The 26,272-nt window shown below is 41.1% G+C and overlaps 1 protein-coding gene across 2 annotated transcripts; it reads right to left on the bottom strand.

Moving 5' to 3' along the window:
• Nucleotides 1-162: 162 nt before the first annotated feature.
• Nucleotides 163-25,670, bottom strand: LOC133048967 (cyclin-dependent kinase inhibitor 2A-like). Of its 2 annotated transcripts, none has more exons than XM_061132951.1 (3): nucleotides 25,373-25,670; nucleotides 3,381-3,688; nucleotides 163-763 (listed from the first exon to the last, which is right to left on the bottom strand). In XM_061132951.1, the coding sequence occupies exons 1-2, from the start codon at nucleotides 25,560-25,562 to the stop codon at nucleotides 3,417-3,419; spliced, it is 462 nt and encodes a 153-aa protein (XP_060988934.1). In that variant the 5' UTR covers nucleotides 25,563-25,670; the 3' UTR covers nucleotides 163-763; nucleotides 3,381-3,416. The 2 variants fall into 2 exon arrangements, with proteins under 2 accessions (XP_060988934.1, XP_060988935.1); XM_061132952.1 differs by lacking the exon at nucleotides 25,373-25,670 and adding an exon at nucleotides 7,135-7,281.
• Nucleotides 25,671-26,272: the final 602 nt, after the last annotated feature.

Below are 26,272 nucleotides of genomic sequence, written 5' to 3'. Positions count from 1 at the left end.
AGTGTCGGAAACAATGCTGTTTATCTACGATTCAATGAAATAGGCCTTAAAATTTCTAGTTATGTGTTGTGTGCTTATTATTTGACGTCTGTCTCGCCTCCCTTCCCATCTATACGCCTGGCAAGGTGCCATAATAGGTGCTTAATAAATGTTGACTGAACGGAAAGAACATATTTGTTTTTATTTTTTTTATCCTTGGCTCCACCCCTCACAGGCAGTTTGACACAAGTGGAGTCATGTAATCCATTTAAGCTTCGTTTTCCTAGTTCACAAAATGGCCGTAATAAACCCAGAGCCTGGCCGGTGCGAGGTTTGAAAGAGGAAGTGTCATTTTTAGACGTATTCCCAGCGCACGAGTACTCGCTCCATAAAACTCCAACCCGATGAAAAGACAAGAACGGTGTCAAATTTTTTTTAAAGAAAACTTTTATAGCAAAATGTATATGGGAAATTTAAGGGAAGGGAAAGGAAAATCGAAGCTGTTCCAATTTAAAAAAAAAAAAGCTTTATTTGATGCATGCCTGCTAAGTCGCTTGTCTTGTCCGACACTTTTCGACCCCATGGACCGTACCCCGCGAGGCTACTCTGTCCATGGGGATTCTCTAGGCAAGCAAGGATACTGGAGTGGACCGCAATGCCCTCTTCCAGGGGATCTTCCCAACCGAGGGAACTGGCATTAAGACAGCTGGGAAGAATTGGGTGTGGGTGATTTCTTTCTCTTATTCCAATGATTTCCATGATTCTTCAGGTCCGAGCGAGCTGTCTGTAGATGGCAGAGAGAGAAAGAGAAAAGACATTAGAAAACGGAAGTCAAAGACTTTAACACCTCCCTCCTCCTCTCTGTCCCCACTCCCCACCCCCGGCAAAGCTGACGCCTTATCCAACCCTCAGTACAGGGCCTGTCTAGGGCGTTTGGACGGGCCCAGCCGCCGCGGCACTCACTAGCCTCCGGAATTTCGCAGCGCGTCCGCTGCCAGGCTGGGCTGCTCCGGGCTCCCCAGCCGCTCCCGACGCGCCCCACGAGGGCAGGGAGACCGCGGTGGAACAGCCCGCGGGGTTGAGAGAACAGAGAGGGCCTACTACCAGTGCCAAGTTGTTTACCACTCATAACTCCAGGCGACTGGAGGCGAAAATGTCGCCGCCTTGCCCTTCGAACGTCCCTAGGTATCTCTTGCATCTAACTCAGAGCGATTCAGCCAACTGGCATAACCAGAGAGGTCAGGGATTCTCGGGCTCAGAGGTGCTTCGCAGTATGAGAAACTTCGGTTCCAGTCCCATTGTCTTTTTTTCCCAGACACCCCTTTCCCTAAGCGGCTAATCGCTTCCTAACGTTTCTAGAATAAAATCTGTGTGTGTGTGTGTGTGTTTTAATATTTATTTGGTGCCCAGGGTCTTAGCTGTGACGTGTGGGATCTTTCATCCTCACTGTGGCATGCGAACTCAGTTGTGGCAAATGGAATATAGTTCCCTGACCAGGGATGGATCAAACTCGGGTGTCTTGCATTGGGAGTACGGAGTCTCAGCCAATGGAAGGCCAGGTTGATCTAATAACCTTTTTTGGACTTACTGGGCCACTACCTTATCTGGTCTCTACCCTTCTCTTTGATCTCTGTGTGCTTTCCCCCACCTGGCCTTTCCATCTTCTTAACCAGCCACGTTCTTTTTGGAGTAAGTCTTTGCACTTGAGAGTTTCTCTGCCTCCAGTGGCTAATCTCTTCTCATAAGTCTGGTTCTCTGACCACTCTTAAGATAGCCTCGCCTCCTATTCACACTTCACTCTTATCCACCACATGGGTTTTACAAACTCACTGTTCGAAACACCCTGTTATGTTGCTTAAAAGTCTAGTTCCCCGGAATATAAGCTCAATGAGGGCAAGAGTCTTGTTCATTTCTGTGTCCGACCTAGAATGGGGCTGATCACACAGTAGGAACTTTGAAAAAGAAAAGAAAGAAGGCTGGGAAGAAGGGGTCTTGGAAGGGAGAGAGGAAGGATGGATCATCCGAACTTGGGTTAAATATCTTAGGTTTGATTATTCATTTGCCTGTGGCCAAATTTGATCGTCTAAACCCTTCTCCTCTTCAGCTCCTCCCATTTCTTGCTCCGCCCAACAGCCCTCTGATTGACTCCTGATCCTTTGCCTTCCCTGGACTTCCCTGGTGGCTCAGACGGTAAAGCGTCTGCCTACAATGCTGGAGACCCGGGTTCAATCCTCCAGACCTCCTGGAGAAGGAAATGGCAATCCACTTCGTGTTCTTGCTTGGAATGGAAATCCCATGAACGGAGGAGCCTGGTAGGCTACAGTCCATGGGGTCGCAAAGAGTCAGACAAGACTGAGCGACTTCACTTTCTTTTCACTTTCCTATGCCACCGCCTTCCGCAAGCTTCAACTCCAGGAGAGAGGGTGGCAGGCTAAAGATATGCGTGCCTCTCATACCCAAGGTGCAGCGCTCAAGACATCTCCCCAAAATCCAGAGCTAGACTCTCCACTCTGTCCTCCTAAGCTCCCCTAGTGCACGAGGAGCCTAGTACCCCAGTTCTGAGCCAGAACAGGATAGGTTTCAGTCTCTTTGAAGTTATGGTTTACCTTAAATTTTCGTGTAATTTCGTATTGGTATATGCTTTAGATAGATAAAACTATTCTGTCTTCAGAAAACTAAGAGTAAAGTTGATATTTTAGGCAGGTAGGAATGAGGCGGGGGGAAAGGGGGCCAAGGGAAAAGAAGTTCTTGTGGTTGTAGAAAAAGGCAAGGAGGACCACATTCCCATCATAACAGAATGCTCAAGGGAGGGAAACGCTTAAGAGAGTGTTTCTCATAGAGTGCAGCAAATCCCAGTGTGCAGACTTCGAGAGTTGGGGAGGTCTCCGCTCCAGTTGCCCTGAGAACCCACTGGGGGAGCTCTGGAAAACTCCACCGCATTTTGCAACAGAGTCGGGAAGGACAGGTCTCTCTGCCAGATGATGCCACGCGAAGCAGACTTTTGAAATCCCAGGGTGGTTCAACCATCTTGGTAAACTAACGGGAAAACAGAGCCACTGAATGGATGCGGCTGCAGCTCATTTGCAGGAAGAGGGGCCACTAGACCTGTAGCCTCCGGAGTGTTCAGTTCTACTCAATCTAGTCTAGTTGTGCAGTGAGTGTTTAGGGGAAGGGAGGCACGGTTTCTGCGATGGGCGATGGGCTTTAACGTGCGGAAATCCATCTTGAGATATCCCCGTCCGCAACCCTAACGTGGTGGCGCGATCGGAGACTGGGGTTGTCCCACGGGTGAGCTAACACCAAATAGCCTACTCTCCTGAGTCCAACTTTCTCTTCTGAAAAGTGAATACTCTGGGATGCGGAAGTTCTCTGAGTTCAAACTCGTGGATCCACCACCTCACCTGCCGGACCTTCCGCGGGGGTCTGCGCGGGCCTAACTACCGCCTTCCGTGCCGTCTGCAGCCGCGCGCAGGTACCCGGCGACGTCGCGGTGGCCCCGCTCCTCGGCCAGGTCCACGGGCAAGCGGCCCCACGCATCGCGCACATCCAGCCGCCCCCCGGCTCGGTGCAGGGCCACCAGCGTGTCCAGGAAGCCCTCCCTGGCGGCGTCGTGCACCGGTCGGGTGAGCGTGGCGGGGTCCGCACAGTTGGGGTCCGCGCCGTGGAGCAGCAGCAGCTCGGCTACGCGGGCGCTGCCCATCATCATCACCTGCCGGAGAGAGCAGAGTGGTCAGGACAGGTGGGGTCAGGGGCAGGATTAAAGAAACTGCTTGTACAACCCCTACTTCCTGCAGATGCGCTTAGAATCCGCAACTATATAGTTACTACTTTTTTTTCAGTTACCGACTCGCTTAGCCAGTTCTCCTACCTATTCCTTTTTTTTTTTTTTTTTTTTTCATTTTCTGTACACACTGTTATATTCTTCATCATTTTGCGGGGTTCCAGCCACGAACAGAACACTACCAGAGTCATCAGTTCAGTTCAGTACAGTCGCTCAGTTGTGTCCGACTCTTTGGGACCCCATGAACCTCAGCACACCAGGCCTCCCTGTCCATCACCAACTCTGGGAGTTTACTCAAACTCAGGTCCATCGAGTCGGTGATGCCATCCAGCCATCTCATCCTCTGTCGTCCCCTTCTCCTCCTGCCCCCAATCCCTCCCAGCATCAGGGTCTTTTCCAATGAGTCAACTCTTCACATGAGGTGGCCAGAGTCATAGATAACAGCAAAAGGGTGAGGAACAAACTGACTTCTACTATAGCCTAACCTCCTGTATTTTCTTATTTTGATATGAAATTATGTCAGGCCCAGAGATTTTGTATGGTTCACTGCTGTATGTCCAAGCCCAGAACGTGGTAATTGTTTAAAAGCAAAAATGAAAAAAACAAACACAAAAACAATTCTTGTAAAACTTTAAGCTACCCTTGATTTCCCTGAACGTTAAACTTCAATTTCTTGAAGAATAAAATGAGAAAATTTGTCTAACCAGTCCTAAAATTCCTTCTTCTGGTAAGCTAAATAATGTCCCCCAAAGATGTCCACTTCCTGATACTCAAAAGCTGTTAACATATCACCTTTTATGAAAGAAGGGACTTTGCAGATGTGATTAAATTAAGGATTTTGAGGGCAATTACCCTGTATTGTCAGGGTGGGCACAATTTAATTACAAGTTTCCTTATAAAAAGATCACAGTCAGAGAGAAGATATAAGAATGGAAGCCGAGGTTAGAGAGAAAATGCCAGGGCCAAGAGCCAAGGAATGTTGACTGTCACTAAATGTTGAGAGAGGCAAGGAAATGGATTCTTTCTTAGAACTCCCAAAGGGAATGCAACCCTGTGGACCCATTTTAGAATTCTGATTTACAGAACCATAAGATAATAAATTTATGTTGATACTAAATTTGTAGTAATTTGTTGTAGCAGAAATAGGAAGACACTTTCCAAGATCACACTCTGAGACTTCATTAAAGAGGAACCTCATTTGGTTCCTAAATAATCTTTGATGATACAAGACCATTACCAAAGAGGAATTTTGAAATACTGTTCACAATCACAGCAACTTTACAATTTGAGTGTTATACGGTGGGTGGCGGTGATAGACCATTCTTTTTAGGGTAACCATTATTTGGTTACATTAGCTACACCATAATGAGGAATTATTTATTTTCAGTTGAATTCTGTATTAAACTCAAATTAATTTGTCCAAACCAAGGTATCTTAACAAGTTATACTATGCTTGTTGAGTTCTGTCCTGGAGAAAGTGAAACTGATTTAATTTTCATAAAAACACAGAGAAAATTTAAGTGAACCAACTTGCAGCTACAAAAAGAAAGAAAAACTAACATAGTGCATTAGAAGAAAGAATTGTTTTAAAAGAAAAACTGGGGAAATTTACACTATTAGATTTCTAATGGATTATGAATTAATTTCCAAAACAAAGGGGCCACACCCAAGGATACCATAATCTTTTGGAAGCTCTACTACTAGTGCCAGAGCTCATAGTATGTCTACTTCCATGCTTGTATATAACACAGGTGAAAATATATTAGATGAGTTGGATAAATGAAGTCCTTGGTCTTAGTCATAAAATTGGTTAAAGGTTTTATTATATGCTACAGTATTAAAGTATGAAAAGTGACATAATATTTAAATATTTAAATCATAGTAGCAATCCAAAGCAAAAAGAAAATTAATCATTCAAATGAATATTTCTAGGGTACTTAAGTCAAACTGAAGATATAAATTTAATTTAGTAATTAAAATTTTTCTATAAGCTAAGTATTTTTAAACACAAATTTGGTTAGGGTTCAAAACTAAAATCACATCCCTTTTGTCGATGCCCTTATTCTATTTAAACATAATTTAAAATTAATTATCTAATTTTCTTTTTGTATTTAAATAAGGTCTACTATAACATCTTCCAGAACCAGAAGGCTGTAATGCCCAGTCTGCAAACTGCTGGCAAAACTTTAGAGATATCAAATTATGAATCATGCATGCATTTTTTAAAAAATAGAACTCATGCTTCTCTTCTACAACCATTCAACCTTTTTATCTCCAAATTTCTCCACATTTCAAAACCCAATTAATTTCAAATTTGAGGATATTTTATTTTTATTTTTGTATCTAAAAGTATATAAAATATATCTATTCTATGTAGCATAGTTTGAGGAAAGGACGATTCACTCGTGAAACTTATGAAGTTCCAAGTTGAGTTACTTTTCCTTTGTCTTTTTATGCTGGAGTTTTTGCAGTGTGCATTTCATATAAATTTTATTTTTCAGGATCAGAAATCATTGTCGAAACCTGGAATAAAACTGGAGTGACGGCCAGGAAGAATTCATTTTTAGCCTCAGATTTAGGAAGTTAGTGAAGGCAAAAACAAAAAAACAACAGAAAAACGAACTCACAACGCATCCTCACACATACAAAACTGGAGTGGGGAGAGGAGAAATGACATTTTTAAACTATGAGGAATTGAAAGCTCCCCAATAAATTAATCTATACCAAGTAAGTTTAAAATATCCCAAAAGGTAAGAGACACTCAAGTGGTAACTAAATTGGCAGCATTATTTCAGGCATAACTGCACTAATTTTTTCCCCATATATGTCTATTTCCTAAACAATCATATATGTTCCTTACTCTGTTAAAAAAATAATAAACACGATATGTAGTTGCTTCTGAATAATTTCAATCGACCTTTATTCCAATTTACACAGCAGTAGATTTCCACTGAAATCTCCCTCCCCACACCGCCCCCCCCCCCCCCAACAAAGAATTGCATTCACAATTCTTTAAGTTCGGGGGTAAGAGGTCCAGCAAGTCTTACATGTCTTTATACTCGTAGTCCAGACGTTCGTCGATTTCTCATCTCGGTCTATATTAACACACATAGGTTCTCCCCTCTAGATCTTCACACCATTTTAGAGATCTGAACCCCACGCGCCTTCTCAGCCAACTCCGGGGCGGGGGGGAGGGGGGGGCTTAGTCCCCTGAGAGGTCTCCGATCCCGAACTCGGTCTGAAAAGTCTCCCCTTTACCAAGAAACCCTTACCTGGTTCCGACTCACTGGCGGACCTCGTCCTCCAAAGCCTCTCGCCATCCACCGCCCCCCCCTCCACCCGCCCACCTTTCCGCCGCAGACCTGCTGACCCACCTGAATCGCGCTTCGACCGTAACGGTTCGGCGCGTTGGCCGACGCCCCCGCCTCGAGCAGCGCCCGCACCTCGTCAGCCCGGCCCCGCGCGGCGGCGGTGGCCAGCGAGTCGGCCGAGGTCTCCATGCTGCTCCCCAACGCGCGCCCCTCGCTCCCTCCCTTCCTCCCGCCTGCGTCGAGCGCGGGCGGCCCGCCCAGGCAGCTCGTGAGCAGCCCGCCCCTCCTCTCTCCTCCTCCCGGGCTGGCGGAAGCGGCCCCCAGACTCGGCCCCTCGACTCCTCCCGAAGAGTCTTTCCACCCAGGGAGCGCCCTCCACGCGCTCTTCCAGGAGGCGCCCTTTGCTCCCAACGAATGAGACATCTCTGAAGTCGCCCCGCGCCGGGCCTCCTCGGTCACCGGTCCGCCGCCCACGCGACCCGAGGCACCGGCCGGAAGCTGTCCGCTCCGGGAGCGCGGCGGGACCGCGAAAGGAGGGCGCCCTGGGCCCTCCTCCCTGCCCCCTCCCCGCCTCCTCGCGGCGGGTCTCCGCACGCAGCGGGCCCCGACTCCCATCAGAGGCGCACGCGCGGCTCCGAGCGAGTTCACTCCAGCCAAGTGAAAATTCCTCGCGTATACACCCTGCGTGGCAGGAGACAACTGCACAGGACCCCTAACTGCCAAGCTCGAACCACTGTGTTTGGTGTCATAGGCGAAGTGCTGCTTCCTCATTTAATCAGAAGCAGCAGCCAGCTTGTCCTGGCGCTGAGAGCCCAGGATAGGTATCAGCCATTCCACCGTGAGGCTTTCCTTCTCGGAGAGGACACATTTCCCCCTCCAACGCTCAGCACCTGGTTTTCGAGCGCGGGCTCAATTGTGCCAGAAATTCTAGCTCAAACGTCCCTTCTGGAGGGCTGGCTCACACGCCAGCCTGTGCCTCCCTCCCTCCACGCACAAGTAAAACGGATGTCGGGGGAGAGAGTTTCCTAGGCTTGCACAATGCCTGGTACTAGTGCCCAGTATACGGGCTGGCTCCGAGCAGATGAGGTCAATTTAAAAGGGATGGTAGAGATTTCCACCTAAAAACAGATAGGAAAGTGGCAAGGGTGTCCCTGGGCTTAATAGGCTCTGTTCTCAATAATTCCTCCTACACCAGAAAACATGCTCATTGCGCTAGGGACAGGGCTGCATTCAGAGATGATTCAGAAAGCAGGCTCACACACTGTCTTGGTGCCACGTCTGTCCACCTTTGCTTCCTATTAGAAAAACCTTACACTTTTCTTAGTTATAAAATGGGGGGGGGAGGGGGTAAGAGTCATCCCTACTTCCTAGGACTGTTTTGAGTTTTAAATGAATTGATACACACATAAGCATTTAGAACAGTATCACACATCCTAAGTTAATGCCTGTTAGCTCTTAAATTATTCATTTTGAAGATTTTCTTGCAATCTAGGAGACAGAGAAGGAAATGGTTTGGGTAGAATTATCAATATTACATATAAAAGGACAGACAAGAAAACCTTAATCACTGGAACAGTGATGGACATCTTCCAACAACTGACATATTTAATGAAAAGTTAATGCTTAATCTGTCTGCTAGATAACCCAGCTGTTTTAAAAGTTATATTTCAATTCCTACTTGACTCCTCTTGAAGATCCAGAATAATTGACTATACTTTCAGTGGCTGTTAGTGTAGGCAACAGGAGGTTTTAAATAATACCAATTAAAACACTTATGGGATGTCAAATCCATTATAAAATCCACAATGCATCACTGTGTTATTTATATTTTCCTCCAGGCACCTCTCAATTACTAGAGCAACATTGATGTGGAAAATTCAAACTGTGGTAGAACATAATGTAAACGTCTTCTAATGTAGCTTAAGGTATTGTATGATGGGGGAGGGGAAAACAGCGGTTGTGGTAATGAGATGGAGGGGACAGATTTCCCCTGTAACATGTCTGGCTTTTTAGACTAATATCAAAATTAGTTCTCATCATTAAAATAATGGTTCTTAATCTTAGGGCAGGGAGAATAGGCCCTTTGGAGAACCTGTTGAAAGCTATATACTCTCTCCTCCAAAAATAAAATATGCAATTTTATTTAAAAAGTGTGTTCGCTGGGACATATAACTTTTAGGGAATTCAGAAATTCCTCTAAAATTCAACTACAGATTCCTACATCAGGAACTCTGTAAACTCTCATGCAATATATCGGACTGTTGATGAAGGAAATGGGCGATAGCACAGTATAAAAAACATCCACTGGATGCATTATATATAGACATAGAAGTTGATTTTCTTCAAGAGCAGGTTGTAGACATGGATGCACTAGCTTCAACACAGTAGAGTTTGCTAAAGACTATGGCATCCTTGAGTGTGGCCCCATTGTTCTAGAAATCCACCCCACACTCAGTCAGAAATCTTGTATAAATTGCTTAATCGTTTCCGGCTCTTTGCAACCCCATGGACTATACCTACCAGGCTCCTCCAGCCATGGAATTCTCCAGGCAAGAATACTGGAGTGGGTTGCCATTTCCTTCTCCAGGAGATCTTCCTGACTCAGGGATCGAACCCGGGTCTCCCGCACTGCAGGCAAAGGCTTTAACTGCTGAGCCACCAGGGAAGCCCATAATAGTATGAAAGATTGCCTAGTTTTTCTTTTAAAGAACCACCAAACTCTCAGTTTACTCATGTATATTAGATCAGACCTGAGGGGAAAAATCTCAGAAGAAATAAATATAAAACCCAGGGTCCTGGTGCTGGTTATGCTAGTCTCAGATTCCCCATGTGTAAAATGGAGTCATATTTTATGGATTGATAAAATAAGATGATACATGTCAAAGAGCTTTAGGAATTCTAAAGTTTGTTGGTTACTGTTATTACCCTTCTCAAACTTCCTTCTCTTCCCTAAGAATGACATGGCTTTCTTTAGGTTTGTGCTGTTGGCAGTTTTGAAAATCTACACTATGAAATAAAAATCTGTCTCAATTCTGATCATTTTTTTTTCTTCACGATTACTCATCTCTAAAAATGAATGCTCATTCAACAAGCTCAGAGGTTAAGGGTAGAGCAGTGAGTATGGCAGGAGGGGGAAAGATGTTAAATGTATGGGGCTTGAGTTAGAATGCCTGGGTTCAAACCTAGACTTTTCACTTAATCGCTCTATAACAAAGTAACTTAACGTACTCGGAGCTCAGTTTTTTCATCTGTATAACTGGGATAATAGTACTTGCCTCAAACAGTTGTAGGGATTAAATGAGGTATTATATGTAATATGTGTAGAAGAGCAAAGAGAAGCAGAGGATGACACAAGAAAATGAAAACGAACCAAGCTCATTCTGTGGCTTAGGCAAAGTCTCCATGGATGCTGAAAGCTCATCTTAGTCTTAAAACATGTGAGTATAAAGATATAAAAGTATAAAGATGTTCCAGGCAGAAGTGAATGCAAAGAGGTTTGGGAAAACTAAAAGTAATTTACTGGGGTGCATGTGGGAAGCTGGAAAAATAAACTCCTGAAAGAAAAGCCTGCAAAGGAGTCTGCTAAGTGCTGCTTACAGGGATCAGAAGGAAAACCAAGAGTGAACGGGGTGTCAAGGAAGTGGGGACACTGTGTGTAGGCTACTCTGTCACAGGTTAGCTGCGAGAGTTCCAGGCAACCTGTGGGAAGATGAGTCAGAAGGAAGGTGGGAAGAGGCCTGTGCACAGGAAGAGGGCCAGGTGACAGGAAGAAGTGTTAGGAGAGGGAAAAAAGAGAGAGAGAGAGAACTTGAGGACACAGGCAAGACAGGGTATTTCTGAGGACCCGAGGCACCTAAAAAGTCAGGCAGAAATGGAGAACAAGGCACAGGGAGTGGTCATAAATTTGATGCAGGAGATTCAGCTAGATGTGGAAAGGGAGAAAAGGTCAGGGCAGGGAGGAAGTTGAAACACTTCCTTCTGTGAACAAAGAAGCCTGGCTTGTTTACAGTGGTGATAAGATGGTGGGTTAGGAAGTGAGAGTGGTGAAGATTTAGGGTATCTGTTAGGAAGAAAAGAGGGATGGGCTAAGACAGACTTAGAAACTGAGAAGCCTTTCCTTCAGCCTGGAGAACCCAGCTGAGGGTAGGTGACACTACTAGAGGAGTACGTGACTCTTTTATTTTAATTAAAGGAAGCCTTGTGATGATGGTGCTCCTGTGACCCTACAAATCAAAGAATAGTAATTCTAGATGTGAATATTAATTCCACACATCACCAGAAAGAGAAAGAAAGACATTTGAGAAGGTGTTAATAGTATTCTGAAATTAGGTTCTGGTTCTTATAAGCCACTGCAGGATTCATAGGGTATGATATGCATGATATGCAAACTCATCATTTGAAATCATTATTTTATCAGGAAAATAGAGGGTACTGGATACATAACTCTGACTTGGTGACAGGACTGTCTGACAACTGACAGTCTTGATTTCACTATCTGACATGTTTTTAAAAATTATTTTTAATTGGGGGATAATTGCTTTATAATATTGTATTGGTTTTTGCCATTTAACAACATGAATCGGCCATAGGTATACATATGTCCCCTCCCTCTTGAACCTACTCCCCACCTCCCACCCCAACCCACCCCTCTAGGTCGCAGAGCACCTGATTTGAGCTCCCTGTATCATATAGCAAATTTTCACTGGCTACCTAATTTTACTTATGGTAATCTATGTTTCAATGCTCCTCTCTCAATTCATCCCACCGTCTCCTTCCCCTACTGTGTCCACAAGTCTGTTCTCTATGTCTACGTAATAACATGCTTTTCCACTGTGAAATCTTTTGAAACTACTCTTAGCTTCAATGTCCACATCTTTAAAATGGACTCTATCTTGCTCTACCTTTCTATCTCATGAGATTGTTATATCAAGTGAGGCAATATACATGAAAGCATACATCTCTTTACTGTATTTAATATTAGTATTGTTATAAAAGAACCATTCAATATATAGCTTGAGGTTAAAAATTAAAAATATATAGAATACCTTTGGACAGAAACAAAGAAGCCTGTTAACTGTGGGGAGAAGAAAAGGGGTATGAGGATAGGCATGTGATTTTCTTTTCATATTCTATGACTTATAGTGTTGGAATTTTGTACTATATGCATATATTAACCATCTAATTAAATAAACAGTATATTTTATTAGACAAATAAAAGTTGTTTTTCTGAAAGCCATCATTCATAATGTTATTTGACAAAGATTAACTGAGTTCATACTATATGCCAGGCACTTGGCTTTAAATTGTAGATACAAAAAAAAGAAGGGTCCTTAGTCAAGAGGGCAAATTGGTAACAACCATCAACATGTTTGATTCTCTGGAGGAGAAAGGTGGTCTGGAATTGGGATGTACCCTTTAAAGGAGCCTACATTAACAGTATAGAAGGAAGACGCACTCTGATCTGTGCACGTCGGGGTGCACACTTTAGTGTGGTAATACACTTCAGACCTGTGTCATCAGGAAAAAGACGTTGTGTTTCAGGGTCTGGAGAGGTTCCAATAATTAAGGTGATCTCCTTAGGAAACAGCTTATCAGAGCAGGTATGCTCAGTTAACAGTGCTTCTAGACATATCTGGGTTGAGCCTGAATAAATGGGCTCTAGGGTTGAATGAATGCAGATGGTGACTGCAGCCATGAAACTAAAAGATGCTTACTCCTTGGAAGGAAAGTTATGACCAACCTAGACAGCATAGTAAAAAGCAAAGACATTACTTTGCCAACAAAGGTCCGTCTAGTCAAGGCTATAGTTTTTCCAGTAGTCATGTATGGATGTGAGAGTTGGACTATAAAGGAAGCTGAGCACAGAAGAATTGATGCTTTTGAACTGTGGTGTTGGAGAAGACTCTTGAGAGTCCCTTGGACTGCAAGGAGATCCAACCAGTCCATCCTAAAGGAGATCAGTCCTGGGTGTTCATTGGAAGGACTGATGCTGAAGCTGAAACTGCAATCCTTTGGCCACCTGATACAAAGAACTGACTCATTTGAAAAGACCCTGATGCTGGGAAAGACTGATGGTAGGAGGAGAAGGGGACGACAGAGGATGAGATGGTTGGATGGCATCACCGACTCAGTGGACATGAGTTTGAGTAAACTCCAGGAGTTGGTGATGGACAGGGAGGCCTGGCATGCTGCGGTTCATGGGCTCACAAAGAGTCGGACACGACTGAGCGACTGAACTGAACCAAACTGAAAGCAATGGGAGAATACTTTCAGGCACCCCTTTAAATATAGAAAGAGATCGTAAAGTAAAGAAGAGTCCAGGCCTAGCTCCACCACCAACTTTATCACCTTGAGAAGGTAATACTTTATTCTGGCTTCGATATCTTCAAAGTGGGCACAGTAACAGTTGTACCTCAAGAGACTTGTTCAGCCAAGAAAACTGCCCCTCAAAGTGCCCTTGAGTAAGAATTCTAAGAGCTTAGTGCCCAAGCTTGGCATTTTAAATGGGAAAGAAGAACTTTCTTGGGTAAAAAATGACAAAGAACACAAGGTTTTCCTTTAATTATTTATTTATTTTCCCACAGGGATAAAAGGTAACTTTAGTAGAAGGGGCAATCTCTGAGAAACAAAGCAGATCTCTGTAACAGGTTATTTAAAAAAGGGGACTGTGCCCCCAGAAATTATATCTTTGAAAAATTCAAGATGGAGGCATGTTTTCTCCCCCACCCCCATTTTTTTAAACTATTCTCTAATTAAATTCAATATAGCACAATTACTGAGTATCTGTTATGAATAGGGCACTCTTTCAGGGACTCTATGATTTTTCACTTGCACCCCGAATTATTGTAAAATTTATCTTCCTGCTCAAACAGGATGTGGGCAAAGAGCACAAAACGAATTCTTTTTAACTTATTATAAACCCGATGCATAATTATAGATAAGTCCCAATTTCTCAGTCTTGGTTTTCAAAGTTTTAATTGGGTGTAGAATCTGCAGTACCTATCATCATCTTCCCAAGATGATTTTGAGGATAACTTGTAAGTATATGTTATACAGCAGCTGTTTTTTCCAAAGTGGGTGCAAAACATATGTGATTTAAAATCTATGTAAGGAGTTTACTATTAAAACTATTTCGAGTGGACTCTTGTGAAGTGAGGACTCTATAAATCATGAAAATGATTAATCTTTAAATTGTTTTGTAAATATCTGTTTTTGTTTGTTGATAAGTTTCTTTTGTTGAATTACTTATGCTTATCTGTGGCTACTCAGCAAGCTGAAAAAACTAAAAAGTAGCACTGTATGTGTGTGTATGTGTCTCTCTCTTTATATATATATAGTATGTGTATATATAAATATGTAATATGTATTTGTGTGCATACATGAATAATTTGTTTATATGCACAGAATATGGAGAATTAGAATTAGCCTCATCCTGAGGGACAAAATAAGTAAAGCATATAATTAGAAGACAGAGAAAGACAGAAGGAAATAGAAACAAGAGAAAATTTGTTCCGAGTTGCCAAGAAAATCATAATGGCTACCATTATTGAACCCCAACTATGTAATAAGCATTAAGCAGCTTTAGACACGTCATTTCTAATCCCACCACTATCCTGTGGGATAGAGAGTATTATCCTTCCTTCATAAATCAGAAAAAAATAAACCCAGAGTGCTCAAGTGACAATACACAAGGAGATGCAGTTCAAGCTCACGGTTCCCAGTCCCGTCTGAGAGGTGCACACTCTCCCCACTAGGTCTCCCTGCTGACTGATTTGTACCGGATGGAGAGGACAGCTCAGCAGAGTGTTTTCTCTTCTTTGAGAACTGTGCCATCAGGCAGGTTGTGAATTCTGGACCAAGGTGACAGGATCTCCACTTTTGGGAATTACCATGCTTCTGTGTGATTATTCCTGGCTAATAATACACATGGTGACAGAAATTTGGATCTTGAAGTCCACTCAAAGTCACTTAATCCAGTCCTCTCATTTTTGAATGACTTTTTCACATATGCAAAAAAAGTAAGAAATGAGCCTTATAAAGAAAATGAAAAATTATACTACATAGAAACAAGAACACCATTTTGAAATATTTCCTTCCTGTCTTTTATTCTTGCTCCGTTCTTGTGGATATAACACAGTTTTGAAATGAGCTTTTCCTCTTACTCATCGTTAGAGCATTTTCCCAAATTCTCCAAAATCACTTTATAAACACTACTTTTAATTTGCTGCAACATACTCTACTTGGGGGGAAAATGTTTACCTACTGATGCCCCTGTTGTCAGATATTTAAGGTGTTTCAAATTTTTGCAATAAACAGTATTGCAGGTTTTCAAAAAGTATAAGTCTTGTGACACATATTAAAAAATTGTTTTTCAAAAAGTTACCCCTTTGATTTATAAGTGGAGGGGTAGTGCATTGCCATGGTTACTCAGCAAGCAAATGTTTCCTGCAGATCTTAAACCCAATCCTCCTTCATGTTCTTTCTTGGGCCACAGTAACTTACTCTGACCGTGACAAATGTGGTTGGTGAAGATGTGAACCACACCCTTAAATAATGATTTTGGAGAAGACACAAATGCAACATGGGTAATGGGACAATCTTAGTCTTTATACTCAGGTAGCTGTCATCTCTCATTGACCAGTTCTGTGGACTTGAATAAATGACATAAACTTTCTGAGCCTCTATTTCCTTACCTCCCAAAGTGGGGAATAAAACATATCTCATAGGGTTATTATAAAGAATATATAATGTCAGATATAGAAAAATCCAGGTACATAGTAGGTTCTCAAAAAATGGAACTGTTTTTTTTTTTTTTTTTTAAAAAAGGATACATTTACTATCATCTTATTCATTTAGGCCATCTGTCATTTTTTTTTTCTCATTACTGTACATTCTGGCAGGTATCTGGATTGAACAAGCAAACTCCTTTCCAAAAGGTGTGATTAATTCTGTCCTCTTTGAATTCTAATCCCATGAAAACAGAGCTTCTTTGTAATCATGTTGGCTGTATTATAATAAAAGTACTTCCACAAAATCTTTCATTAAATCATGGGAAGTAACACAGGAGTGTGTCACTATGTTCATTCAATGTTATCTCTGCATTCATTGCCACCCACCACCATTCCTTGAATTGCAGTTCAAGTAGAAAATACAATGGACAAACCATAGGCAAAATTGTAAAGTTTACCTTCTCTAAGCTTCTATTCCCAACCTCCCTCTTTTTCCTCCTTAATGGGATAGATTTTCTCCTTTCAAACATGTGTTGCTGTCTTAATTGCTAACTTGAAGACATATAGTAGCTGATGCCTATATGTGCTAGTATCAACTTGAGAAAGTGAAACTCACAGAGAAGTAACATTGTATTTAGTTTTTACTCTTGGTGGAAGTTGAGTGTTCATGGTTGATTAATAGGGTTTAACGATGATTTAGGATACTCTAATTTCCGGTAGCCTAATACTCGAGTATTCTAATATATCTATATTGAAGCTTTCCTCTTCAAAGGGAGACCTAGTTACCACCCTCCCCACAACTATCCTTTAAGAGCAGACTCTCTTCTTGGGGCTCTAGAGTCTAACTGTTATCTTCATTTTTTTTTTTTTCCCCTTTGCTGGACTTCTGAAAATTCTGAAGCCAAACTATCCGCTGATATTGTAAAAGATCATAAGAAAATTTTCGGTGTTGGATCACTCTTCCTGGAGTCACATTCTTTACTGACTGTGGGATTAAACTCCTCTGGAAGGAATCAACTTCATGATCACACACATCAATTCCGAATAAATCATAAAATGCTTTCTATTCATGTTTTAGCACCTTTAACTTACAGATTTAACATTCCCACTTATGTTTTTCCCTTGAGACTCTAGATTGAAGATATACTTTTATAGTTCTCTATCTTATGGTTAAGATGATAACTCTCAGACTTCATTTTTCAAAAAAATGATAACAGAATATTTTTTAAGTTTACTCTGCACTAATTTTATATACCTACATCAATTTTGCCCAAGGAAGTATATTCAATATATTTTGTCTCTTTGATATCCTACTAAATGTGAATAAGAATAGTTGGAGGTTATCTTACAAGGCAGACATTTTGAAGGTTTTGAGGATGGCTTTAATGCTTCTTCCCCACTTTCCATCTAGCACACACACAACGCTCCCCCCCCACACTCACACACACAGACATGCTCAAATACACACACGCACTCACACACACAACCCTATGCATGCACATTTTTTACCAAAGAACTTCTAGAAAAATCTGTGCAAAAACTATTGATTCAGATACACTGCAGCAACCTTTCCGAAGGAATCAAGAACCTATTATGTGTGTTCCCTCCAAAAATTATTATTTGGGGTTATTAAATTTTTTGATAAGTTAAAGGCAAGTTATTAACTTTTTCAAATTTTCTAAAACCAATTTAATTTCTTATTTTAGAAAAAATAATTATGAATACTAGAAAAGTTTGGGATCACACTACAAAGGTCATCATGTAGGGCTTCTGTAAAACTTTATACTGATTTTCTGCACAAACTTACCTGACACCTTGGAATACATCAGGGATTTGAATAAATAAATATATGTTTATTATGATATGCATATTCTTTAAAATGGAGTTCAGGAATCCCTATCTACTCTAAATACTTATAGTTAAGAAGGCATTTACTGTAGAAGTAAACTAATGTGCTTTTAAGGATGTAGTTTAATTAGGCACTTTAATAATAACTGACAAATGTATGTGATGGACTGAAAGTTTACAATGCCTCTTTACAGATGCTGTGTGTGTATGTACTAGTTCTTACTAGATGGCTACTAGAAGGTACCACCTCAGGGTTACAGGTGAGAAAATGGAAGCACTGAGAGCTTTAAGTATTTAGTTCTAATACCACACAGCTAGTAAGTAAAAGAAATGGAAACTAATCACAGACCACATATTCCAAGAAAGTGACATTTCTACTTTGTGCTTCAGGTGATCCCTATGCTGTGTGCATAGGTTTCCTATTTATTGATCTTACACTGAAGTGGAAGTGAGTAATTTAATTTATAAGGAAGTTTTGAGTTAGTTTTATTCTGGGCAAGACACACATTTCTAAAACAAGTTAATCTTCTTGTTTTATTATGAGATTCAATGGCTTTTAGAGCCTAGAAGGGACTTCAGTTATTAAACTGCCTTATTTTTCAGAGCTTTTTCATTCACCTAATCAATATATATTTGCTAGAATATATGTAGCTGATGCTGAATAAAATGTAGATCCAAGAGAGTTAAGCAATTTACAAAATAACAACTAACTATAAGAGATGGAACTGAAACTATATGTATATTTATATATAATTATAATATATAATTACATGTATTACAGTACTACATGTATTATATTACATGCATTACATGTATTACATTATAATTACATGTATTTTCTATATATATAATACATAATTATGTATAATACATATATATAGTTATATATAACATGTATATATACATAAAACATGTATTCACTAGTTACAAAGGGCTAAGTTAGGGCATTTGGGGCTAGAAGTACACCTAGTTGAATTTGGTATGTTACTAATCAATGACTTTTGACAGACCATTTGCAACCCAGTCTATGAAAAGAGAGAATAAAACCCCCAAAACAAAAGGAAAATGTGACAATTAAATGAAATAGTATAAGTTGATGTGCTCTATTACTGTTAATAATCTCCTTATAATTATCTTGAGGGAAAAGGGAAAGCAAACTTGACCATATACTTTTAGAAGAAAGTTTCAACAAGTTTCTTTCCAAAAATTACGTTACATAATATAAATTCAGTTTCAACTATTCAGTATGTAAATTGAATGGAGTAAAATTCAAAGAGTCCATGTTGCATGTACATGTAGCAATTATTTCAGAGTTAAAATATACTGCTAGCTCCATAGGTTGGTAAAGATTTGCAACTGGGGGGATACACTGTTTTGGGATAGTTGCTGTTTCTTTAAATTGGGTGAAAGAGTTGTACAATTGCTGAGTCAGATGATCTGGCAGCCTGAGAGATTCAGAGCAAGAAAATGGTGGCACTCAAAAAAAGAAAGTAAAACGTAAGTTTCCCCCCCACCCCAATAAACCAGCAAACTAATAGGTGTAACATTAGAAAAATGTAGTTTAAAAGCAGAAAAATTATGACTACAATTGGGAAAGCATAATATTGTAGTTTTACTTATAATTGCTAATTCTTTTTAAGCTTATATTATTTATAAATATATTTTCTCCTCACCAATGTGTTTTTACAGACACAAAGACCCACCATTTTATCTCTAAGTGCTTTATTCTGTTATGAGTACATTTTACTGTAATTTGCCTTGATCATAAATAAATATAATTTAAACCTGTAAAATACTTCTATGTTTTCTTTTCCTTCTCTTACATAATTTTAGTGTTTTATGTTTACTGCTTGGTTTCTGATTTGGAAAATAAAATAAAATGAAAAAAAAAATCCCTTATTACTTATTACTCTATCTAGCACTATCCAACCTATGTAAACAACAGTAATGTATATAGTGCTTCAAAAAGATATCATTAATGTCTTTGGTGGAAATTTTCTGTCTGGTGCTACAAACTTTAATGCACAAATATAGCCTATTACATCCTTCGCCCTCAAATGTGTTCTGATTGTAGAGACCTGGCATCTAAGAGCAGATCTTTCCCAAGTCATATGAAGAATCACATAATACTAATAAAGGGTCCCCTTCATGTGGTAAAATAGCTCCTCCAATGATTTATTCAGATTCTCAGTGTTCTACCTGGGACCCAAAGTGTGATTCTAAAGTTTTAAATCTTATCTAAAAGCCTGAATCTCAATTTAAAAGTAAATAATAAAAAATAAGTTAAAAAAAAATGTTGGCCATATTTGTCCCAAGGAGCCATCTTTTAACAGAATCCCCTCTAAACAGTTTAAAATGCAGGTTCTTGGGACTCCACAGCAAATCTGCTCAGTTAGACATTCTGAGAGTGAGCTCCAGAAATATGTATTTTAAAAAGCAGTCCAGGTAATGATGCTGCTGATAACCTTTGCCTTACTTCTTTAACTTCTCTGATTATTCTCATGCTTAATTTAAGAAAAGGCATATTTATTTACACCACTCTGATGGCATAGCTTTGTTAGTTTCAATTTGTTTAAGAGATTACATATCTTTGTTCATACAGTTCTGAACCTCTACAATCTACAAAACTTTTCTTCGTTGAGAAAAAAACACCTACTGGCTTTGCAACCATTTAAATAAATTCTGAGATTTTCTTTTTAAAGGTAAAGGGGGAAACTGAGAGCTAGTTGAAGAAGAATTAAAAAGTCATTTGTAATAAAAAATTTTAAATCAACTTATTCTTTTCCAAAGGACCTCTGAGGCACTGTAATTTTAAATCTTGTAGTTGACACTTTAATTCTTCCCTTCTATTACTTCTTTCTGATTATGTAGTCCTGCCCAACTGCAACAATCACTCAGGTTTTATGAAATATAAAACTGCACTGAGAGGCAGAGATTATCTTCATTCCTTCTTTCTTTAAAAAGCAAATGTTACTGACATATAGTTAAATCCAACAATTGTCAATGCACATGGGATTGCTGAGCAAACATTGAAAGACCATGAATTAGGATTCGGAACCTCTGTGGAGGCCCCCAATTGGAGGACATTTTCTAAGGTGGAGTAGTCTTTAAAAAGAACTCCCTTAAAAAAAAAAAAAAAAAAAGAACTCCCTTCTCCTACTAAACAAAATATTTATTACTAAGGCTGTCTCCATCAGTTGGCTTGCTGACAGAAGTTGACCTTATTTTCAAACTTACTTTTTTTTCATTCTGATAAATGATATCTTTCTAATGTTTTAACTGAAGGAGAAAAGTTTTCAAATATGAGGAAAACTTCAGTAGAAGAAGAAACCTATTGCGAGACCGTATCATTAGAAGAATATTACGGACCGTTCTTTATACTACCTTGCATCGCAGACAGAGAAACAAACAAATCGAGGCCTGTCAACACCCTGGTCGCCCCCTAGCCTGGAAGATAAAGTAGTCGTCGCCAAAACTTGGAAGCGCACCTCGGAGGGAACCTGTCCCACCCCGCTCCCACTCTCGGCGGTGGGGGGAGGCCTAGTCAGTTTCCAGCTGGAGAGGTGACCCAGAGATGTCCCGTGTCACACGTTCACCCCTCTGAAAGCCAGGAAGCCCACTCAGACGCCACCTGCCCCCCGCCTCTCTCACCCTTGTCAGCCCGCGTCCTGCTATGCGTTTAACCCTTGCGCTGCTCTGTTTGATGAAATATCACCTGCGGAAATAGCTGCGGCGAGGTGAGTGAGGCCCAGGGAAGGCTGAAAGTAGAAAGGGTGCGTTCGCGGAGCTGGGTGATAAATGGGTCAGCGTCTAGCTCTGGCTGGAGGGTCCTACCCCAGCGGCCAATAAAACCTCCGGCATCCGAAGCATCTCTAAGAATTGATTCGGTGGAGATATGAGTCAAGGAGAGTGACTGGGGTTGAGAAGTGAAGGGGCCGGTTCAGAGTCTCACTTCCTTCTAGACCTCACCTTGAGATCCTGGCGACAACCGTGGCGACCCCAGCCCAGCTTTGGGAAGTGGCAAGCCCCACCTTGAAGTCGTCTAGACAGGACTTGGGAGAAGGGATCCCGAGAAGGGGGCAAGTGCTAGAACCGGAGAGGCCTAACACCCAGGCGCCTTGAAAACAGGTAGAGCCACCCATTTGTCAATTATTTTAAAACGAACTACGTTGTGAACAGGGATAGCGTGCCCTAGAGTCAGAACCCTTGCAGACTCTCCCCAGACCTTAAAGTCACGTTCTTATATAGAATACTTGTGCAATTTCCTCATCCTTTCTAAGCAAGGTCTTAGTCCACTGTACTGTAGGAAAATAAGGTTTTTTATCTTTTTTTTCTTTTTTAACTGGTGATGGTCATAGCACTTTGGAAAACTCAAAAGTATAACGAAAAAATAAAAGACCACCAACCATCTTGAGGAAGCCACTATAAATATTTTGTTACTGGGTGTGTGTGTGTGTGTGTGTGTGTGTGTGTGTGTGTGTGTGTATGTGTGTGTGTGTGTAGAGAGAGAGAAGCAAGAATAAGAATTGTTTACTGTTACTACTTTAAATCTTGCTTTTAAAAAATCACTTAACTTTATAATATAATAATTTTACATTCTATTAAATATTCTTCAAAAACATGATTGCCTATAATGATCCAGATATGAAATATTTCAGACCTAATTCCAGAGTGTAATTCAAAATAATTGAACAATGTGATTGCTAGAATTTTAGGCAATTTTCAATTTCTTGCTACTATTTATTTGTATCAATTTTTGTCATAATTTTTCTTTCCTTAAGATGATGCCTACTTATAGAAAAGCTAAATAGGAGTGTATGGATATTTAGATGCTCTTGATATACAATGTAAAAAATGTTCTTGCCAGTGAGGTGTTTAGGAAAGTGCATTAATCTTCAGACAGTAAACAGACACAATAGTAGTCATCAGGTATGTGAAAATCAGAATCTAGAGAGCTGTAGGGGTTTTTTTTTTTTAAGCTATTAAATATTAGAATTTTATGTTTAGAAAATGAAACTATACCCATTGTTTACATAATTTAAACTACAGAAAGAAAACACCACTAAAACTTTTTATCAGGCTGGATTTTGGAGCAGAGAGGATTCTCTGGCCTAGAGTGTTTTAGGATGGAGTAGGGCAAGTGAGGTTGTTATGCTTTTCAAAAAGGACTAAAGGTTTCAGAAGCAAAAACACTGGGCCAAATGTTCAGCCTTCCTTTAAGAAAGTATTTTTTGAGATGATATAGATCACTTTATTATCAGGAGTCACTCACATGTTGGGAAAATGGTTTAACTTAACTCTATCATGGTAGTTACTAGTGATAAACTAATGCGTAATTAGCAGACCTGTAAAATATTGTGGACGCAGACAGCAATAGGCTGGGTTAAGAATGGACATTTGAAAATTCAAGTCCCCAAAGAAGTAAATGAATATCGTCTTATTTCTGATAGCTAGAGATCATGTACACATTGGGAATAAGGGTTTAAGCTAACTGTATAGTGCCTACCGTGAGAGAACACTATGGTGCCGTTAAAGGAGGGGAAAACCCCTAAGAGTTCCCGGATAGCAGTAAACAAATAAATATTTAATTTCAGAAAAGTATGACTATTTTATAAATACACCAAGGAAGAGGTAACAAGGCAATTAGTGTAATTCATCAGGCATGTGTGGATAAGAAACTAGTAACATGAAATTTTATTATATACAATTTCCAGTCATATAAAAAAGTCATAATGAATATATTTGCAAAACTATAAAACTATGTTAAACTAACAACACCATACAGGTCAGCATTAATGTTAAATAATTCATACAAGTTATATTTTTAGCACCGTGGCTCTCAAGGAATTGTATGAGTCCCAACATAATTACCATCCACATATATTCTTAAATTAGCACAACCATAGACATAATATATATAATTGTGAAATATAGAATTACATGCCATTTATAATGAATACTTCCAGATGTTTATATATGTGTAAAATTTCATATATGAAGTTGGAGAATCGCACATACTTTCAAAATATTCTATTCTATCTAAGCCACGTGTTCTGACATCAGATATTTGCTGAAAATTGGGCTTTTCATATGATCAATGCATTTTTAAATAGCTTTCATTCCTGAAAATTGACTTATACCTAAACAGCAAGAAATAAATGGCTATTTTCAATGAACCTATCATTTTTATATTTTAACACTTTATACAACAAATGTTATAAAATGAATATTTCTCTAACTTAAAATAATCACAATATTATCCTATATACTCCTAAAATAGAAATCAGGTAATTACAGTATTTACATAGGTTAAAAATTTCTACTTCATTACTATAGGTTTTGGATGCAACTTAATAATTTAAATAAAATAGCTTTATATAGAGAATAATGTTAAAAATGAAGATATTAAAAAACATATCATAGTGGCTAAATGCTTGCTGGTAGAGATAAAGCACCGTTTAAAAAATGGGATCCTGTTAGTGTTTTAAAATGAACTGAAATCAAATCCAGCAACACCCCTTGAAATTTTTTACAAGCTACTTCTACTAGTACTCAAAAATAACTGAACTTTAATAAAAATATGAAAAAGAAAATGTGTACTTTCCCTATCAATTGTTTGTAGATTTTCGCCAATAGAACTGAGGCACCTAATTAAACACGGATAGTGTTAACAGTTTTACATTTACATGTAAAAAAATCTACTAACGTTAAAACAAAAAAATAATTCCCCCCTATGCTGGCCTTTGCTTTTTTCAAAACACATATTCCCAGGGAAATAACGCCACAAGGAAGGCCACAAAAATGAAGCCTCATTAAATTGTTTTTGGATTTTTCATCCTGGTTCTAATTAGGACTCTATATATTGTAACTATATATATATATTTCAACTATTCTGGTCATAGGAAATTACATCGACTGTGTAAAGAATTATCTGATGTGAGGACACAACTACCTAGATTTCTGTTTTTCAAGAAGTAGGCCTCATTTTGGGCCTTTTAGTTGGGGCCTGATGATTAAAATATGATCGGTGCCATCCTTGGGCTCCGCACTGCAGTTCTGGCTTCTTCTAAACGTATGGGCATTGTCCCGACTCCTTTAGATAACATCAGGCCGCTAAAGAAGAAATCTCCATCTCACTACGAAAGTCAATCTCTCCTTTGACTTGAAAAAGCAAGTGATTGCTCCTCTTAGAAGTTACTGATCCTGCGATCAAAATTACTATTTCGAGAGTAATAGTAATATTTGAGGGTGCGAGCCCCCACCCTCAAACCTCCTCCACTACCGCAAGGAGAGAGGGTTGACCCGGCAGGGAGAAAAAAAGGCGGCCTCTAGAAATCTAAGACCGTTAGTAATACTTTCCTTCAGGGCACAATAAAGTGCTTTTGAAATACACCTTGTGTGTGGATGTGTGTGTTTGTTTACTGATTCCCGGTAAGGAAATTCAGGAGTGACTGACTTCTAGAGTGGGTTTAGAATCTCCCGGTTTCCCCCAGAGTTTCAGGAACTTAAGGAGCTGTGTGAAGGGGGCTCCGGACTCAACAGGTTGGGAGAACTGCACCTCGGAGAAACTGTAACCCCTATGGGGTGAAAGTGGAAGGAGCCTCCAACCCCCGTAACAGCCTCCTCCAACCTCGTCCGGAGGTGACTTATCTGTGCACTAGATTACATCAAACAAAAATCACCCAAGGGCCGACTGCGCCCGGGGTTTTCGAGGCCTTTCCTACCTGGTCTAGGATGCGGTCGCTGCGCTCTGCGCTGTCTCCTCACTAGCATCAGCACGAGGGCCGCAGCGGCCCGCACACTCGGCGCTGCCCATTCACCCGCTGGCCGCACGATGTGCATCACGAAAGCCCTGACTCGCGGTGGGCCGTCCGCACGCCGAATCCTCACTGTAATCAAGAGCCGGCGCACCATGTTCTCGCTGCCTCGGAGCTCGGCGACCGCTGCGCCGCCTTTTGACTTCAGAGGTAGGCAGCTCGGCGCCCGCCCCCCGAGGATCACAAACGGAGACCCACGCGCAGCCGCCCGCCCATCCCCGCCCCGCAGGCGCGCCCCCGCCCGGGCCGGCGCGCGCTCGCTCGCCCCCAACCTCCTGGGAGCCCAGAACCGTTCTGCGCTCAGCGCGCGCGGGAAAGGCGGGCTGAGGCGCCCGGCGGCGCGCGCGCGGGAGGCTTAGCTTCCTAGGTTCCTCTCTCGCCCGCGCACCTCTCCTTTCCCGCCTTGTCCACGCTGCCCCCCTCCCCTGCCCGGCCACCTTCCCACACAGCGCGCGGGAGCGCCACGCGGTGACAGCTCCGGGTCCTGACGCCACAACGCATCTCCAGGCAGCCCGCCCCCCTCGCAACATCCGTCACCTGACCCGGCCATATCAGGAACCGCCACGGCCCGGCTCGGGTCCCTGCTTCCCTGTCCCCCTCCCTTTATTCCTCGCGCCCCTCGCCGGCGAGGGGGGTCCTCCCATTCTTCAAACCGGATTATTTAAAAAGCAAAAAGAAAGGAGGGGAAAAAAACGCAAAGTCATCTCCTGGCTCTATCCGCCATTCAGGAGGCTGGATGTCAGTTTTTGAAAGAAATGGCGCTACGCTCCACTTCTAGATTTGGGAAAGGAGCGGAATTAAAGGAAA

Source organism: Dama dama, chromosome 29 (genome assembly GCF_033118175.1).
Source record: "Dama dama isolate Ldn47 chromosome 29, ASM3311817v1, whole genome shotgun sequence".
Lineage (NCBI taxonomy): Eukaryota > Metazoa > Chordata > Mammalia > Artiodactyla > Cervidae > Dama > Dama dama.
Note: the sequence above shows the minus strand (reverse complement) of the source record. Positions and strands in the feature narration are given on the sequence as shown.